Source organism: Cervus canadensis, chromosome 18 (genome assembly GCF_019320065.1).
Source record: "Cervus canadensis isolate Bull #8, Minnesota chromosome 18, ASM1932006v1, whole genome shotgun sequence".
NCBI lineage: Eukaryota > Metazoa > Chordata > Mammalia > Artiodactyla > Cervidae > Cervus > Cervus canadensis.
In genome coordinates, this window is record NC_057403.1 from 20462556 (window position 1) to 20481659 (window position 19104).

The window sequence follows — 19104 nt, forward strand, 5'->3', positions numbered from 1 at the left end:
CCCTCCCTAGCCTCTCTCTGACTTTGTCTCGTCATCAGTAAATGGGAGATACCACACTAAACACCCTCTGGTGAGGATTAAATGGGCCCTAGCACATAGCAGGTTCTCTGTAGATGTTAGCCAATGGCCCTTCACTTTGAGGTCAGGCCTCCAGAAGCTCCAGGCTCCCATTAAGGTATAGAGAATCATGGGACTTCCCTGGTGGTCCAGCGGCCAAGACACCATGCTCCCAATGCAGGGGGCCTGGGTTCAATCCTTGGTCAGGGAACTAGATCCCAAATGCTGCAACTAAGAGTTCATATGCAGCAACTAAAGATTTTGCATGCCACAATGAAGATCAAAGACCTCAAGTTCCAAAACTAAGACACGGCACAGCCCAATAAATAAATAAGTAAAATATTTTTAAAAAGGGGCTTTGCTGGTGGTCCAGTGGTAAGACTTTGCCTTTCAATGCAGGGGGTGTGGGTTCGATCCTCAATTGTGGAGCCAAGATCTCACATGCCTCACAGCCAGAAAAAACAAACAACAATAAAAACATAAAACAGAAGCAATATGGTAATAAATCCAGTGAAAACTTTAAAAATGGTCCACATCACAAAAAAAAAAAACTAACATTACAATCAAAACAAAACAAACCTTTGTTTGAAAAAAAAAGGTATAGACAGTCATTTCTTTTTTTTTTTTTTGAGTCATTTCAACAGGAATGTTCACAAGTATTCAGTGGTCTTATTGGCAAAGCCTAGGTCATATGCCCCCTTGTGTGGCATGGGTAGGAAGTCATTCCCACCCAAATTACAGAGAGTTAGAATGGGGCTATACGTGGGCGCTTGGCCAAGCAATTAGGGTTATCTTTGTTCTCCTAAGAAAGATCTCATTTCCATATTTAACCATAGTAGTGAGTATAGGTTAGGTTATGCTGTAGTAACAAACAATCTCCAAATCTCAGCTTAGCATAACAAGGTTCTTTCCTCACCTGTGTTATATACTGACTGAGAGTTCTGGACTGTATCTTTCTGGGACCCAAACTGACAGAGCCGCTAGTATCTGGAGTCCTGCTGGTCAAGTGTGGCCAAGGAAAGAACACCCTGGAAGCTTCTGTACCAAAACATATATGCTCTGACATGAAAGTGATACACATAATCTCAGAATGTATTGGCCAAAACTAGTCATGTGGCCTGGATGAACTACAGAGCATCTAGAAAGTTCATATCTACCACATTCCAGAAGATGAGATGGATATATTGGGTTTATGACACTAATAACTCTCACTCTGAGGAAAAAAGAAATTTGGTAGAAATTTCAGAACACTGAGAGACATCCGTGAAATGAGTTTTCTATTGTTTGCTTGTCCTGCTTTGTCATAGGTTTTCTTCTGAGGAGCAAGCTATAAGAAACCTAGACAGCATGTTAAAAAGCAGAGACATCACTTTGCAAATAAAAGGTCCATATAGTCAAAGCTGTGGTTTTTCCAGTAGTCACATACAGATGTGAGAGTCAGACCATAAAGGCTGATTGTTGAAGAATTGATTTCAAACTGTGGTGCTGGAGAAGTCTCTTGAGAGTACCTTAGACAGCGAGATCAAACCAGTCTATCCTAAAGGAAATGAACCCTGAATATTCATGGGAAGGACTGATGCTGAAGCTGAAGCTCTAACGCTTTGGCCACCTGATGCAAAAAGCCGACTCACTGGAAAAGACCCTAATGCTGGGAAAGACTGAGGGCAAGAGAAGGGGGTGACAGAGGGTGAGACGGTTGGATGGCATCACCAACTCAATGGACATGAATTTGAGCAAACTCTGGGAGGTAGTGAAGGACAAGGAAGCCTGGCATACTGCAGTTCATGGGGTTGCAGAGTTGGACATGACTTAGCAACTGAACAACAACATTGTTTGCTTATTCCAAGTCCCACTACGCATCATTCAGCTATCACCATATTGGGTTTCAGCCCTCTGCTTGCTTGGTTTCAACCATTTAATTGTTGGTAGAGATGCCTAGGTATCACCTCTGATACAGAAGTTTCACTGGACACAGGATTACACAGCTAAAGACTGCATTTCCCAGGCTCCCTTGCATGTGAACGGCTTTTGGCCAATGGGATGCCGGCAGCTTCTGAGTTATGGCCTTAAAAGGCAAGGAGGATGGCAACCCTTCTCGTCTCTCCCTTCCTGGTGTGGAGATGTCTTGCACATCGGTGTGTCCACCTTGTACTGTGAGATGGAAGTGCTGTGTTGTGAATGGTGAGGTAACACGCTAGAATAGAAGGCTAGAAGACAGACATGATCATGGAAGTAAGCACGCCCCAAGATCTTCAGGATGTGTTGGCAAACTGGAGACCCAGGAGAGCTGATGTTTAGTTCCAGTCCAAGTCTGCTGGCCCGAATACCAGGACAGTTGATGATGCAGGTCTTGTCTGAAGGCTGGTAGCTCAAGACCCAGGAAAAGCCAATGTTCTAATTTAAGTCCAAGGGCGGGAAGAAAGTTAATGTCATAGTCCTAAGATAATGAGACAGAAAGAATTCTTTCTTATTCAGAGGAGGGTCAGTCTTTTCGTTCTATCCAGGCATTTTATGCAATCTACTTCACTAAGTCTACCGATATAATATTGATCTCATGCAACAACACCCTCACAGAAATACCCAGAATAATTTTAGATCAAACATCTGGGCATCCTGTGGTCCACTCAAGTTGACATGTAAAGTTAACCATCAGGGGCTTCCCTGGTGGTCTAGTGGTTTAGAATCCACCTGCCAATGCAGGGGACATAGGTTTGGTCCCTGGTCTGGAAAGATTCCACATACCATGGAGCAACTAAATCCTTGTGCCACAACTACCAAGCCAGCACTCTTGAGCCCACGAGCCACAACTACTGAGCCCATGTGCTGCAACTACTGAAGTTTGTTCGCCTACAGCCTGTGCTCTGCAACGAGAGAAGTCACTGTAATGAGAAGCCCATGCACTACAGCCACTCACTGCACCTAGAGAAAGCCCTGGCAGCAACAAAGATCCAGCACAGCCAAAAATAAATAAAATAAATATTAAAAAAATTAACCATCATACTTTCTGACACTGTGGAACTATACTCACTGTTACTAGCACTTAGGGTTGCAATTTCTTGGACTGTCACATGAGAGGGGAATAAACTTCTGCATTGTTTAAGCCACTGTTATACTGATCTTTGCTAAAGCAGCTGAACTAGCATGCCACCTTACATTTTCAAAAAGTATCTCCTCTCTCTGCTGATCTCTCTCCATTGAGAAGTAGAGTCTAGTTTCCCTTCCCCAGAAGTGGAGTGGGCTCCTGAATGCTACGTAGCTGTTGCAACATGGCAGAACTGACACTGTATGATTTTGGAGGTCAGATCAGGAAAGGCAATGCAATTTCTTCTTTGTTAGCTGAAATTCTCTTGAAACCTTCAGCCATCAGGCAATAGTTTGGCTGTCCCAAAGCCACTAAGCTGTAAGGCAGCTCAAACTATCCCACACTAAGAAACCACAGGAACAGAAGGAAATGGCAACCCACTCCAGTATTCTTGCCTGGAAATTCCATGGACAGAGGAGCCTGGTGCACTATAGTCCACGGGGTTTCGAAGAGTCAGACATGACTGAATACACACACACACACACACACACACACACACACACACACACATGAATATCTGTGATGAATATCTTTCTACCACCTTCAGCTCAACATCTTCCAAAGTGAAATGATCACCTTTGGATTCTCCTGTCAATTTCATTGTCCTATTTTCATCCTTTGTAAGATTTTTTGCATTGGAAAAAAGGTCAACTTTGTCCTCACTCCTACTCAATAGTTTTTTAATATTTATGAAAGTGAAAGTCACTCAGTTGTGTCCGACTCTCTTGCGACCCCATGGACTATACAGTCCATGGAATTCTCCAGGCCAGAATACTGGAGTGGGTAGCCGTTCCTTTCTTCAGGGGATCTTCCCAACCCAGAGATCGAACCCAGGTCTCCCGCATTGCTGGAGGATTCTTTACCAACTGAGCCACTAGGGAAGCCCAAGAATACTGGAATGGGTAGCCTATCCCTTCTGCAGTGGATCTTCCTGACCCAGGAATTGATCCAGGGTCTCCCGCATTGCAGGAGGATTCTTTACCAACTAAGTCACTAGGGAATTCTTTTAATATTTATATGTAATGGCTAACCTTAGAAACTAGAATTCCCTCTAAGATTTAAAAAGATTCTCTGAGCTTTCTTTAACTTAACTGGAAGAGACAACCATATATACAACAATGACAACCATATATACAACAATGAAATTTATAGGGAGAATTGAATGTCGGTATCAGTGGATTTGTGTAACATTGTTTTTGGTGCATGGTTGGTGCCCAATAAATGTTTCTTTGTGTGGATACAAAAAAAAAAAAAAGGAACCACACGGAAAGTCTTGAGGCTCCATGAAAATAGAGAGATGCTCCATCAGGTCCCAACACCCCTCAGTCTCCCTGCTCTTCCAGTTCTAACCATCATCTGACTGCAGAGGTTGAGTGACCCCAAGCTGGAACTGCCCACGGAAGCTGGCTCAATCTCACTATCCATGGGTCTATCAAAGATAATAAAATAATTGTTGTTTTAAGCCACTAAGCACTTGTTACACAGTGACAGGGAACCAGTACATCCAGCATAACTTTTATAACCTGAGAAATGGGTTCATTTTTAGTATGTCTAAGCAGAAATCCTATTCATTGTTCTTCACCTCAGAAACTTACCTAAATCAGCCACCAGGGCCCTCTGACTGTCAATAACAGCATTTACAGCACGTTAGCCCTCTCCTCTGCAGCCCACCCTCGGCGTGCAAAGAGTTCTTCTTTGCCTGGTGTGGTAGTCACTTTCTTTTTTTTAAATTGAAGTACAGTTGATTTACAATATTGTGTTACTCTCAAGTGCTGCTGTTGTTTAGTTGCCAACTCATATCCGACTCTTTTGTGACCCCATGGACTGTAGCCCGCCAGGCTCCACTGTCCATGGGATTTCCCAGGCAAGAATACTGGAGTGGATTGCCATTTCCTTCTTGAGGGGATTGTCCCAACACAGGGATCAAACCTGTGTCTCCTGCTTGGCAGGTGAATTCTTTACCACTGAGCCACCAGGACTCTCAAGTGTATAGCAAAGTAATTCAGTCACGTTGTTCAGTCACCCAGTTGTGTCCGACATGTTGTGACCCCGTGGACTGCAGCATGCCAGGTTCCCTGTCCCTCACTGTCTCCCAAAGTTTGCCCAAGTTCATGTCCATTGCATCGGTGATGCCATCCAGCCATCTCATCCTCTGACACCCGCTTCTGCTTCTGCCCTCAATCTTTCCCAGCATCAGGGACTTTTCCAATGAGTCGGCTCTTCATATCAGGTGACCAATATAGCATCAGTCCTTCCAGTGAGTATTCAGGGTTGATTTCCCTTAAGATTGACTGGTTTTATCTCATTCCTGTCCAAGGGGCCCTCCAGAGTCTTCTCCAGAACTACAGTTCGAAGGCATCAATTCTTCGGCACTCAGCCTTCTTTGCGGTCCAGCTCTCACAACCGCACGTGACCACTGGGAAGACCATAGCCTTGACTATATGGACCTTTGTCAGCAGAGTAGTGTCACTGCTTTTCAACACACTGTCTAGGTTTGTCGTAGCTTTCCTGCCAAGAAGCAATAGTCTTCTGATTTCATGGCCGCAGTCACCATGCACGGTGATTTTAGAGACCACGAAGAGGAAATCTGTCACTACTTCCGCCATTCAGTCATACATATCCATATCCATATCCATATAAATATATGTGTGTGTGTGTATTCTTTTTCATATTCTTTTCTAAGCTGCTTAAAATTTTTTATTTCCTTATTTATTCTATTTTTGGCTGTGCTGGGTCTCTGTTGCCACACTCAGGCTTTCTCTACTTGTGGTGAGTGGGGCCTCCTCTGTGTAGTTACCCTGTATGGGCTTCTGGTTGTGGTGGCTTCTCTTGTGAAGCAAAGGTTCTAGGGCACTCAGGCTTCAGCAGTTGTGGCACGTGGGCTCAGCACTCCCAGCTCCAGAGTACAGGATGACAGGCCTAGTTACTCTGTCGCATATAGAATCTTTCTGGACCAGGGATGGAACGCACGTCCCCTGCGTTGGCAGCTGGATTCTTAACCACTGGACCACCAGGGAAGTACTCCGTTATAGTTTATTATTAAAAGATACTGAAGGACTTCCCTGGTGGCCCAGTGACTCAGATTCCGTACTCACAATGCAGGCGTCCCAGGTTCAATCCCTGGTCAGGGAACTGGACCCACATGCTGCAATGAAAGATCCTACATACCACGTGAAGACTGAAGATCTTGCGTACCACCACTAAGGCCCGGCACAGCAAATAAATCAATATTTTTTAAAAGGCATCAAAAATGAAAGAGCAAATGACAATATAAAAAAAATTAAAGTAAAAAAAAAAAAGAACCAAAAAACAGAAAAGAAAGCCCTGTCTAAGTGACACAGTTGACCTGAGACAGCACCCACAAGAACTAGACAATTTTGGCAAATCCATCTCCTTCTCCAGGCTCTGTTTTCCTCATCTGTAAATAGGCTGTACTTATCTTAGATGTGGCTCAGAGGTTAAAGCATCTGCCTGCAATGCAGGAGACCTGGGTTCAATCCCTGGGTTGAGAAGATCCCCTGGAGAAGGAAATGGCAACCCACTCCAGTATTCTTGCCTGGAGAATCCCATGGAGGAGGAGCCACGGGGTTGCAAAGAGCTGGACACGACTGAGTGACTTCACTTTCACTATCCTAGATGTATTAGTTATCTGTTGTTGTGTAACTGATTGCCCTCAAACCTAGCAACTTAAAGCAACAATAAATGTTTATTGTCTCACACAGTTTCTGAGGGTTGGCAATCCATTGAGTGGCTTAGGTGGGTGGTTCTGGCCTAGGATCTCCCATGAGGTTGCAATCAGGATGTTGGTGAGGACAGCTGTCATCGGAAAGCTTGACTGGGGCTGGAGGATGTGCTTCCAAAGTCGCTCATTCCCGTGGCTGGAGGACTTGGTTCCTCCACATTGTTTCTCCAGAGGATGATTGCTTGAATGTCCTTACAACATGGCAGCTGCTTCCTCTAATAAAGCAAATGATTCAAGAGAGAGCAAGGCAGAACCTGCAGTGACTTTTATGACCTAACCTTGAAAGTTACACTTTGTTATTTCCACAATATCTTATTAGTCATACTGTCAGCCTGTTCAGTATGGGAGGGAACTACACAGGGGCGTGAATACCTGTAGGTCTCATTGGGGGCCCACTGTGGAGTTGGGCTTCAAAGTTCTGATATAGCATCTTTATTATTGTAAACAATTTTGACTTCAGAGCTATTGCAAAGATTCCCCCTCCCCCAACCAATTAACAATTGTACTGTTTAGACATCTGTGGCTGCATTAAAAGCCCTTTCTTTGTATGACAAAACCCACTGAAATGTTGTGAAGTAATTAGCCTCCAACTAATAAAAAAATTAAAAAAAAAAAAAAAAAGGAAAAAAAAATAAATAAAAGCCCTTTCTTCCTTTTCTGTAATTGGGATGGAAAGAGGGCTAATTCATTGGGCTGGAATAACACACAAATAAAGCCAATTTCTAAATTAATAGGAAACACTATTTCTCCCAAGGACATGCTTTCTTACTCACAGAGAAACTTTGTTCTCTAACATCATCAAGCGTTAAAAAGTCTATCAGTAAAAATGCAACATTCCACTCTTGCCTGGGGGATCTAACTTGTTGGATACAGAGTAGCAGCTTCAATTTCCAACTCAAGAGCAGAGCAAAGGCTTTCTGGACCCAACAGTCCACACCCACATTAATCTTGTAGCTTGCAAAGATACAGAACCCTGGTTCCTTTCACAGTCCACCAACTGCTTGGCTTTGAACCTATCATACAGTCGTCACCTAAACTCTACATTTCCTCCAAATCCAATAATAACTCTACCTTTTCCTCTGTCAAGATGCTCCACGATTGCTCTGCTGTGTCATTTCCATCATCTTCATGGGTCAATAAACTTTATTGACGGTCAATAAACTGGTCAATAAACTGGTGTTGTTAGGCTGATGGACTAAGACACTATAATCTTCAATTTCCATGGCTCCCAGGCACCCCTGGGAAATAGATTCCCTTCTCTCTCTCTCTTTTTTTTTTTAGATTCCCTTCTCTTATAGGCTAAACCATTCATCATCTGACCCAGCCAATTTTTCTAATCCCGGTTCTTTTTTCTTCTTACTATTTTCTTTTTACAAGGAGATATAATCATTTCCATACATTAAAGTGCATGTCTTATGTGTAGAGATCAAGGAATTTTTAAATATGTGAATGGGCCTCCCAAGTGGCTCAGTGGTAAAGAATCTGCCTGCCAATTCAGGAGACACAAGAGATGCAGGTTCAGTCCCTGGGCTGGGAAAAAACCCCGGAGAAAGAAATGGCGAACTACTCCCGTATTCTCGCCTGGGAAATCCCATGGACAGAGGAGTCTGCCAGGAGATCCCAAAGAATGGGACACCACTGAACACAGCACAGCACCAGCTCAAGTAAGTATAGCACATTTCTAGCACCCCAGGAGCCCCTCTTGGGGTCCCTCTCTGTCCACACCCTGCCAATCTATCACTTTTTGAACTTCAAATTCCTTTTTTTTTTTTTTTCCCCCCACACACATAAACATTCATAGACGTTAGTCATCTGGAACGTCCTGCCTCAAGAAATGCTATTTTTGACTTCCGATACTCCTTCTCTCCTGCGAAGGGCTCGAGTCCCCCCTGAAACTTTTGAAAATACTGCAGGAATGAAGAAAAGTTACAGCTGCGACTCACCGCTTAGCCGGTAGAACGGCGCCACGACCAGTTCCTAAAGGGAAACGCAGACTGGATAGTCACGTGACAGGTGCCAGCCCTCCAAGAGCAGGTGAGGCAGGTGCGGTCCGGACTCCGCGCAGCCCTGCGGGGCAGAGGCGCGCGGCGGCCATTTTGAGGGGCGGTCACGTGAGAGGACGTACGCTCAGCGGGGCGCTCACGTGACCAGGGGCGTGCTGCGGCCGCCCGGGCGGACCCGGCGAGAGGCGGCGGCGGGAGCGGCGGTGATGGACGGGTCCGGGGAGCAACCCAGAGGCGGGGGTGAGGCGGGAGGCAGACGGGCGGGGGGAGGGCGAGCCCCCAGCTGACCGACCCCACGATCCCTCCTGCTGGTGTGGGGCCGTGCGATCGCCAAGCACTCCGGCATAGAAACTCCCGGGTCCGGCACTGCCAGCCTCCACCCACTCCCTCCCCGGGGATCCCCGGCTCTCCGGCCTCAGCGTCCCGATCCCTTCCCGCCTGCTGCTCTCTGACCCCCAAGGAGCGGGAGAACCCCATAATCCAAGCCCCGGGGGCAGGCCCGGGCTTGTCGCCGGCACCACTTCCTGGTGGGAGGGGCGGGTCTCCCCCTCAGTCGCCTCAGGCCAGGGGTCTGGACCCGTGAAGTGTTCCCTCAGCCTCCTCCCCCCGCCCCGGCAAGAATGAAGGATAACAGGCCCAGGACCCCTGCCTCTTTCTTCATCGGGGATTCAGTTGCCTGGGCCCCCACTTCACTTTATCTATGAGGGACCCAGAAATGCAGAGCCCCCTAGCGTTGTCCTCCCCTAGAGATCAGGAGCCACTCCAGTTCCTTGGATTCCCCTAGGACCCAAGAGTCCAGGCACCTCTTCCCTCCTTTCTCCTCTAGGGCCCACCAGCTCTGAGCAGATCATGAAGACAGGGGCCCTTTTGCTTCAGGGGTGAGTTTGAGGTCTGATTATTGCGGAACGGATTTGAGGAATGAGGCCCCATTCTGATTCTGCATCCCCACAACTCCGTTCCCACTCTAGTTTCATCCAGGACCGAGCAGGGCGAATGGGGGGAGAGACACCGGAGCTGGGCTTGGAGCAGGCGCCCCAGGACGCATCCACCAAGAAACTGAGCGAGTGTCTCAAGAGGATTGGAGATGAATTGGACAGTAACATGGAGCTGCAGAGGTGTAGCCCCTGGGACCTAGAAGTCCAGCCACTCGGCCCCTTCTCTCTCAGAACCCAGGAGTCCCAGCTCCCAACCCCCATTTCCACTGGGAGACTGGAGTCCAGTCCCACTGCCCCCTTTTCCTTCAGACCCAGAGGTCCAGGGCCCCATCACTCAACTCAGCACTCTGGACTCCCAGCCTTCCATGCCCTAGGATCTTGAAACTCTCCTTCATGGAGTCTTTTCCCCCAGTTTCCATCTTGTGGCTCTCCCCCATGATGGCCTCTTTTGATTTCAGCCTGGCTTGGGCCTCGGGTTTTATCTTTGGTTTGGGGTGGACACCAGAGTTGCCACACTGTGCCTGATCCTCCCTCCCCAACACTGGCTCTCCTCTCTCTTGCAGGATGATCGCGGCCGTGGACACAGACTCTCCCCGAGAGGTCTTTTTCCGAGTGGCAGCTGAAATGTTTTCTGACGGCAACTTCAACTGGGGCCGGGTTGTCGCCCTTTTCTACTTTGCCAGCAAACTGGTGCTCAAGGTGGGCAGCTGCAGGGCCCTGAGCCCAGGGAGGCTCCCTTCAGGCCTATGAGGACCTGGGAGTCAGGAGGTCAACCCTTGGGACAGCCCAGGAACCACAGAGGGAATGGAGAGAGTCAGCTATGGGCCACTCATCAGCTTTTTCATTCATGTATTTATTCACTCAGCACAGGCTTCCCTGGTGGCTCAGATGGTAAAGAATCTGCCTGCTAATGCAGGAGACCGAGGTTCAATCCCTGGGTCAGAAAGATCCCCTGGAAAAGGAAATGGCAACCCACTCCAATATTCTTGCCTAGAGAATTCCATAGACAGAAGAGCCTGGCCAGCTATAGTCTACGGAGTCGCAAAGAGTCGGACACAACTGAGCGACCCACACAGACATGCACAGTCATTCAACAACAAACATTTATTGGGCTTATGATGTGTGCGACCTGTACTTGGCACCCAGGACACAGAACAGAACTAGGTTAGGTCCCTGCTCTCAGGGAGCCCATGTTGTATGATGAGTGCTGAGCAAAGTAAACTCTGGTGACATGATTGTGCAAAGGAGCCACAAGACCACTTCTCAGAGGAGGTGACATTAAAGCCTAAGATGGAATGACAAGAAAGATGCAGTGATATATATAAAAATGGCGAAAAATGTATCCGGTAGAGGGCTCAGCACATGCAAAGGACCTGAGGTAGCACCAAGCCTGGTGTGTTGAAGGCAATGAGGAGACCCACGTGACTAGAATAGAGTGAGGAGAGGGAGAAGGTGAGTGATGAGGGCAGATTGCAAGGGGTCTTGTGGGCCTCTGTATAGACCAGCCAGCTTTACTCTTGAGTGTAGCAAGAGTGATTGGCTGGTTTTAAACAAGAGTGAGGTGACCTGATTTATAAGCAGAAAAGATTTTTCTAGCAAGGATTGTTGTTGTTCAATCGCTAAGTCGTGTCCAATTCTTTGTGACCCCATGGACTGAAGCACGCCAGGCTTCCCTGTCCTTCACTGTCTCCCGGAGTTTGCTCAAACTCATGTCCATTGAGTCAGTGATGCCATCTAACCATCTCATCCTCTGTCTAGCAAGGACAGCAAAATGTTAATTGTAGAATCTAGGTTGTGTGTATATGCTTGTTGACTATAAAATTCTTTTGGTTTTTCTGAAGAGTCTTATGATAAAATATTGGGGGAGGGGAGGCCCAGTAAATTATTTTGGCCATTGTGGGTAGAAAAAGGGATCCTGAGGCACAAAGGCAAAAACTGGAAAGCTGACGAGGGGTACCTATAATAGTTCTGGTGAATAGGTGGCTGAGGCGGCAGCAGTGGCGGTGGGGAAGTAGATTCCTTAACGTGTTTGCAAGATTGAGCTGATGGGGCTTGAATGTAAGAGGTGAGAGGGCCAGCAGTCAGGGTGGTGGGAGGGCTAATATGGAGCTGGGGACAACAGGTGAGAAGCAGTGAGATAAAGGATGAGAAGGAAAGCTAAGGAAGTTGAAGAGTACGTCATGGGTATGGAGGGTCTCAGGCCTTACCTGGCCTGAAGATCAGAAAGTCCTCTCTGGGGAAGTGACATCAGACCTGAGCTCTGAGGGGTGACTGGAAAAGGTTGAGGCCTGCTGAGGCAGAAGAATCAGCATGTGCCAAGGTCCTGAAGCAGGTGAAGAATTTGGTGGGAATAAAGATGTGGAAGAAGGGCAATGAGGTGCAGAAACCAAGAGGAAAACTGGAATGTGATCAAGTCAGAGCCATCACACAGGGCCTTGAGGGCCAAGGTGTGCTTTTGATTTTTCATCCGAGGTACCAGGGAGCCATAAGATGGTTTGTGAACAGGGCAGTTGATAGGGACGAGATCCACATTGCAGTTTATGAGGCTTATTCTGACTGAGAGTGGAAAAGAAACTGCAGAAGGGCAGGAGGGAGACAGAGCGTGAGAAGGGAGGCTGGGGGCCAATCGCCCCAGGCAGTAGGGACAAGGCTCAGTCCCTGAGGCCCACCCCACTTCCCACAGGCCCTGTGCACCAAGGTGCCCGAGTTGATCAGGACCATCATGGGCTGGACATTGGACTTCCTTCGAGAGCGGCTGCTGGGCTGGATCCAGGACCAGGGTGGTTGGGTGAGACCTCTAACCCCACCCCATCCCCCCACTCCTCGGGCCCCTGGACCTTCCTGTGCCCACCATAGGAGTGCCCCCTCCCCCATTTTGGGGTCGTATGTCTGATCAACCCCTGATCCACAGGGTGCCCAATGACCTGTCCATGACCCTTGACCTCCTCATGACCTCTGACCTCCTAGTGACCCCTAACCTGATGCCCTGCTGCCCTCCCTCGTGCCTCCCTCCAATTCCTCTGGAATCCCTCAAGTTCTATGATAATCCTTTAACTCCCCCACTCATAGGCCCTTGCCCCTACTCATGCCCTCTGACCCCTCCCTGACCCCTCATGTGCTGGCCCAGGGGCTGCCCCTTGGCTGAGTCGCTGAAGTGCCTGCTGTCCCTGTCCCCAGGACGGCCTCCTCTCCTACTTTGGGACACCCACGTGGCAGACGGTGACCATCTTTGTGGCTGGAGTGCTCACTGCCTCACTCACCATCTGGAAGAAGATGGGCTGAGGCCATCAACTGCCTTGGACTTTTTCTGCATAAATTATGGCATTTTTCAAGGGGGGGGTGGATTTGGGGGCCATGGGAGTTTTTCTTACTTTTGTAATTATTGGGGTGGGGCAGGGTAGGGAGGAGTGGTCTTGCGAGGGTGGGTGCAATAAACCTCTTTCGGACCACACTTCGGAGTCTGAGTCACTGGGCCCGCTTCCTGGCTGTTGCAGGACACCAGGCTTCATGCGCTGACCCATCTTTTTCTGAGGGTAACCAGTGCCCTCTGTGGGTCAGTGGCGAGTTAAATCGTGGCTCTGCCCTCAAGGAGCCCACAGTCCTGAGGGGAACCGAGGCGACTTGAATCACCCTTGTCCTTGTCACAGCCCAGGGTGTTGTGTTGGAGGCAGCACTGGGCCAGGCCCCAGCCTGACAGAAGCTGGGGCGGGGGGTGGCGGTTGTGGAGGTCAGGGCAGCAGGGTGCAAAGCAGGCCTCCTGAACCCCAGGAACTAGGGCCCGGAAGCTTCCACCACATGGGACTACAGGAAGTTGTATATTTACTGAGGAGGAGAAACGGGGAAGAAGCGGGTGTTCAGGAGGACTGGGAGAACAGGGGCAGGGCGCAGGCCTTTTGGGGAAGCCCCTGGATGTTGGATGGCTGAGGAGGCTGGAGAGGGTCCAAGGGAGACTCTGGAGGAGGCCTGAGCAAGAATTGTCTGGGCGGAGGAGGGACAAGAGCAGAGATTGACAGGTTTTGCGGGGAGGAGTCTGGGGTCTGGCCCTATGCCTTCAGAACCGGAGCCAGCCTGTGGGAAGATGCTGAGCTCGGGAAGAGCCACTGGTCCACTAGTGGCTAAGACTCTGTGCCCCCTAGGTTCAATCCTTGATCAGGGAACTATTAATAGATCCCAAACTAAAAGACCCCTCCTGCTGAAACAAAGATCCTATGTCCTCAACTAAGACCTGGTGCAGCCAAGCAATTATTTTTCTTTTAAAAGGACTTCCCAAAAAAAAAAAGGACTTCCCTGGTGGTCCAGAGGTGAAGACTCCACCAGCCAATGCAGGGAACGTGGGTTCCGATCCCTGCTCTGGGAAGATTCCACATGCCACGGGGCAACTAAACCCGTGAGCCGCAACTACTCAAACGCGCGCTCTAGAGCCCGTTCTCCCCAGGGAAGTGACCACAATGAGAAGCCCACACACCACAACTAGAGTAGCCCCCACTTGCCACAGCTAGAGAAAGCCCACATGCAGCCAGGGAGACCCAGCACAGCCAAAAATAAACGAATAAAGTTTTTAAAAAGAAGGGGACTCTGAAAAGGGGATTATAGAGAATAAGGTCACTGGGATAGCCACAGTTGGTTGTCATCTTTCTGTCCCCCTCTGTGTCTTTGCTTCTTCTGACCCCCTGTCTCTGTCCCTGTCTCCCTGGGTCTCCTGTCTTCCCTCATCCCCCAATCACTCTCCAACAGCCCTACTTCAGATCACCTTTATCACACCCTTCCTCTCCCTCCACCTGGGAGCACTTTCCAGGTCACTGCTCCTTTAGCCCAAGACTAAAGGTCTTTGGGCTGAGGTATGCAATTTGGTGAATGAATAACTCAGGCCCCATTGTGACTGTGTGCCTGGGGCAACTGCCCCTCCCCCACAGGCTTTCCCCAGAGACACCCAGAGAAGGGGAGAGATGGAGGTCTGATAAAGTAGCTGTGAGGGGAGACTGAGTCACCGGCCCAGAGAGAGGGGACAATATGGCCACAGGCAGGAGCCCAGGGAAACCATCACGGGAACTAAAAAGACAGTAAGACTCAGAGACAAAGCACTCAGGGCAGCACCTTGGGGGAGGCGGCCAGACTTGGGGCCCAGCCAGGCCCAGTTCCCCGGGTCCCACCCAGACTGCAGTCCAACCCCCAGGAGATGAGGTCAGTGAAACGGCCTCACCCGCACCCCCACCCCCAACCCCCACCCCCTTCCGGAGCTGAGTTCAGCATGACTCAGCGCGGCTGCTAGCCTGGCTCTGGGCCAAGACACCCCTTGAGGACCCCAAATACCAGCCTGGCTCGCCTCCCCCTGATCAGGGGGTACTCTGCCCAAGCTGCTTGGAGAACCTTCTCTGCAAGGAGGGGCCCTGACCTCTGCCCCCAACACCCCTGCGGCCTCAGCTTTCCGCCCCAGCCCGCCAGCTGCCTCCATTAGGGCACTTACAGAGGGTCAAATTCTTGCCTTTGTTTCTCCTTTCCCCCCAACAACGGGGAGCTCCTTGAGGGCAGAGTCTTGTTGTGAACCAGATCTGCCACACAGGCACTCGCCTGGCCCAGATACACTTTAAAAACGTCCAGTGATTGAAGACAGACTTCCATCCACAGGTCCCCAGGCCCTTCTTGTTTACCCGGGAACTAGGGCTTCTCTGTGATCTTGAAGAATGTGTCAGGCAAGACAGGGACAACTTCAGAGAGGTTACTTCAGAGCCAAAAAAGAATTCTCAGTTTCTGGCTGCCTTCAAAATAATCTTTAGGAAATCCAGTCTCATAGAGACTCCCCACAAAGTTCCAGTTCACCCCCTCCCAAACTCAGTTCCCAGGGAAAAAAAAAAGAGAGGCTCCTAAAATAGCCCCTAGGTATTCCAAGTGGCCCAGACTATCTTCCCAGGGCTTCAAAGGATTCTCCAAGACTCCTGACCTCCTTAAAAAGCCCTTACAAGGCTTCCAGAAACATTTCCCCCCCTCCCCACTCTGGGGCTGAACCCCAGGGCTCTACAGCTGTCTTTTTAATCTTGCAGATCACCTCCAGGGTCTAAAGACCTTCCCCAGGAAGTTTCCAGAAAAATAGGGACTTCCACTGAACTCTAAAGCTGCAGAAACTGCCCCCCCCCCCGACTTCTGAACCCCAAGGCTCCAGGTCCTTGGGGTTCCCAGAAATATCATCTCACAGTTTTCCAAAGTTCTCACTGCTCCAGGGACCCTCTTATCTCCCAGAGCAAATGCCAGTCTTCTGGAGGTTTCCGCACCTCCAAGGGAACCCCCAGGGTTCCAGTAACGTCCATGCTCTGACACAACGCCAGAATCCAGCTTAACTTTCCTGAGACACCCTGGAGGACCCAGGGATCATTACTTTGCAGGGCTCCTAGTGTCTTCATTAATCGTTCACCTATCAGCGAGACCCCTCCAGAATCCCTTGGCTTCCCAGAATTAGCCCCAAAGCCCTTGCATAATGCGAAAACCCCCCAGCCCCCCATTTCCCATTTCACAACTCCCTTCTGGTACAGGCACATGACTCTCCCACCTCGGGGCGGGGAGCTGGAAGCCCCATCTGCTCCTGATTGGTCACTCGCGGGCATCAGGTCCCGCCTCCCGCCACCGCAGATTGGCCCATCGCTCTCCCTGACCGCCCCACTTCCGAGGGCCCGCGCGCTATAAAAGAAGCCGCCTTGTCCACAGGCTTTTGAAGTGCGCTCGGCGGCCCCGCGGATCTGTCTCTTGCTTCAACAGTGCTTGGACGGAACAGACCCAGGGACGCCCCTTGCTCCAGCCTCCGACTACCCTCCAACCTTTTTTCCAGTCGCAACCTCCGGAGTCAGCCACTCAGCTGTCCGCGATCACCGGGACCAGCCACCATTTTTTAACTCCTTATTACCGACCAATCATGAGCTCCCAGATTCGTCAGAATTATTCTACCGAGGTGGAGGCCGCCGTCAACCGCCTGGTTAACATGCAACTGCGGGCCTCCTACACCTACCTCTCTCTGGTGAGGTTCCCCAAGACGCCCCCAGCCGCGCACCTCCGGCCCTCTGCGCACGCGCTGGCCTTCTTTGTCCCCTTCGATAGTGCAGAGTCTGGTTGCCTGGTCTCGCCTCCTGCTTACCATTGTTCCCGCCATCTCTTCCTGCAGGGCTTCTATTTCGACCGCGACGATGTGGCTCTGGAGGGTGTGGGTCACTTTTTTCGCGAATTGGCCAAGGAGAAGCGCGAGGGCGCGGAGCGTCTCTTGAAACTGCAAAACCAGCGTGGCGGCCGCGCCCTCTTCCTGGACGTGCAGGTAAATAGTGTGTGGGCAGCGGACTACATCTCCCAACAACCCCTTCGCTAGAGACCCCTTGACTGTAGCGGTTTGGGTACCGCATAGGCTCTTGGGAGGCCGAGTTCAGTCTTGTGTGGATTGTTATGGCTGGAAATGGAGGCGCAGCCGTTCACTCAAGACGTGGCGGTCCAGGACGCAGCGTGTTGTGTTTTGGGACGTGTAGTTTGTAGGATACTGAGGATGAAAGATACACGCTCTTGGGCTTTTTTTTTTTTGTTCTGACTAAACTCTTTACTCTGGCAACTACTGGAAAATCAGTTTTTAGTCTTTTCTAGAGTGTCTAGTACTGAGCTGTTTGTTTTCGTTATAGAAGCCATCTCAAGATGAGTGGGGTAAAACCCAAGACGCTATGGAAGCCGCCCTTCTCGTAGAGAAGAACCTGAATCAAGCCCTGTTGGATCTGCATGGCCTGGCTTCTGCCCGCGGAGACCCCCACGTAAGTATCTCTTTTCATGTCTGCCCATCCTAAGACCTTACTCAGAATGATCCTTACATTCCAGCTAAGCACTGACCATTTGAATGAGCAGATTCTCTTCTTAGACTCCTTCTCCGATCTGTCCCATTATTAGATCTGTAAGTGGCAACATTTTCTCTTGTGTTCCTCAGATCTGTGATTTCCTGGAGAACCACTTCCTAGATGAGGAAGTGAAACTCATCAAGAAGATGGGTGACCACCTGACCAACCTCCGCAGGCTGGCTGGTCCCCAGGCTGGGTTGGGCGAGTATCTCTTCGAGAGGCTCACCCTTAAGCACGACTAGGAGCTTCTGGAGACCAGTGGCCTTTGAAGAACCCACCTAACATCAGGGCTGCCTGAAGCCCCTCTCTGCAGCTACTAGGCAGCTTTTTAACATCCTGGAGCCCTCTCTCAAGCCTTGGACCAAATGGAAACAATAAAGCTTTTTGCAGCATATCCTGGTTTTGTGTGTGTATCATGGTGGGGAAAAGGTGGGGTCTCTTTCCACATAGCTGGCTGGACTGGGCTGGCAGGGAGAAAGGAGTTGATTCTGTTTACTGTTCTAAGACATAACACCTGTGGGGTGTTGCAGTAGTGGGTTCTCTGCTTCACCATGCTGTTAACTGCCCTTCCTAAAATGGTAGAGCCCAGACTCCAGGGAGAGTCTGGTAAAACCTGGGGTTGGTAACTGGAAGCAGACAGCTGTTAATCAGTAACTAGAAACTGGTTCAGATGAGTTACGATGCCAGGCACTTGCCGAGCTCTGAAAGTTACTGTCTGGGGCTCAATTCTGGGAGGCTCAGTATTAGAGTTGCCAGCTCCTTTATGTGGGTGATTGAGACAATTACTGTGTAGATTACCCATGGTAATCAGGATGCACACCCAGATCTGACCTCCAAAGGCTGCTTGTGTGGAATTCAAGGCACATAATAGGCAGAATCCGGCCCGTGGGTCTGAGCAGCTGAGAGCACATCATGCGAAACAGGTACTGAGCCAGGGTTCAGGGCTCAGCACTATGAAATTATCCAAATGGGAATAGAAGCTTGAAGATGCCTTAGCAGGCAGCTGCTATGTGCAAGCTGGGGCGGGGGTGGGGTGCAGGGGAAGGGGGACAAAAGCTGACCCCTACCTCCATCCTGTTTTTGGTAGACAAAGCACCATGCCCTTTCTGGTAATTCTGGTGGGGGAGGGGACTTCTGGTGTCTGGTGCAAACAGTGGCTAACAGAAGGAGGATAACACGCCCAAATTCAAACAATCAGAGCTTTCCCCTGAAAAGCGATTGGTTTGGAGATGCACATGTAGCCTAGGGAAGATTAGAACTGAAAGTTTTTTCCCACAAATAGCCATCCAGGGGACAGTAAGGCCAAAGTGCAGAGGCCAGAGTCCCTAGTAGAAACATGGTCTGAACTAGTGCTGTCCAACAGAACTTTTTGCAAGGATGGAAATGTACTCCATCTGTGCTGTCCAATGGGGCAGCCATAGGCCACATGTGG

General features: G+C 49.7%; 3 protein-coding genes and 1 long non-coding RNA gene across 5 annotated transcripts in view; 2 read left to right on the top strand and 2 right to left on the bottom strand.

Moving 5' to 3' along the window:
- The window catches only part of TULP2 (TUB like protein 2), a 61950-nt gene extending 44981 nt beyond the window's left edge, over positions 1 to 16969 (bottom strand). The window contains exon 1 of the mRNA XM_043436757.1: positions 16940 to 16969. Coding sequence (XP_043292692.1) covers positions 16940 to 16954 — 15 coding nt within the window. The 5' untranslated portion in view covers positions 16955 to 16969. The remainder of the gene's footprint in view (positions 1 to 16939) is intronic.
- LOC122421037 lies at positions 1783 to 8994 on the bottom strand. The gene is made up of 3 exons (XR_006263430.1): positions 8825 to 8994; positions 6858 to 7096; positions 1783 to 2494 (listed from the first exon to the last, which is right to left on the bottom strand). It is a non-coding gene; the product is annotated as an uncharacterized LOC122421037 (long non-coding RNA).
- BAX (BCL2 associated X, apoptosis regulator) lies at positions 9018 to 13270 on the top strand. 2 transcript variants are annotated; one of them, XM_043436764.1, is made up of 6 exons: positions 9018 to 9124; positions 9711 to 9762; positions 9853 to 9999; positions 10383 to 10518; positions 12503 to 12607; positions 12997 to 13270. In XM_043436764.1, the coding sequence occupies exons 1-6, from the start codon at positions 9091 to 9093 to the stop codon at positions 13099 to 13101; spliced, it is 579 nt and encodes a 192-aa protein (XP_043292699.1). In that variant the 5' UTR covers positions 9018 to 9090; the 3' UTR covers positions 13102 to 13270. The 2 variants fall into 2 exon arrangements, with proteins under 2 accessions (XP_043292699.1, XP_043292700.1); XM_043436765.1 differs by lacking the exons at positions 9711 to 9762; positions 9853 to 9999 and having other exon boundaries at positions 9038 to 9124.
- FTL (ferritin light chain) lies at positions 16475 to 18066 on the top strand. Its single transcript, XM_043436766.1, has 4 exons — positions 16475 to 16822; positions 16967 to 17113; positions 17466 to 17591; positions 17762 to 18066. The coding sequence occupies exons 1-4, from the start codon at positions 16721 to 16723 to the stop codon at positions 17912 to 17914; spliced, it is 528 nt and encodes a 175-aa protein (XP_043292701.1). The 5' UTR covers positions 16475 to 16720; the 3' UTR covers positions 17915 to 18066.
- Positions 18067 to 19104: the final 1038 nt, after the last annotated feature.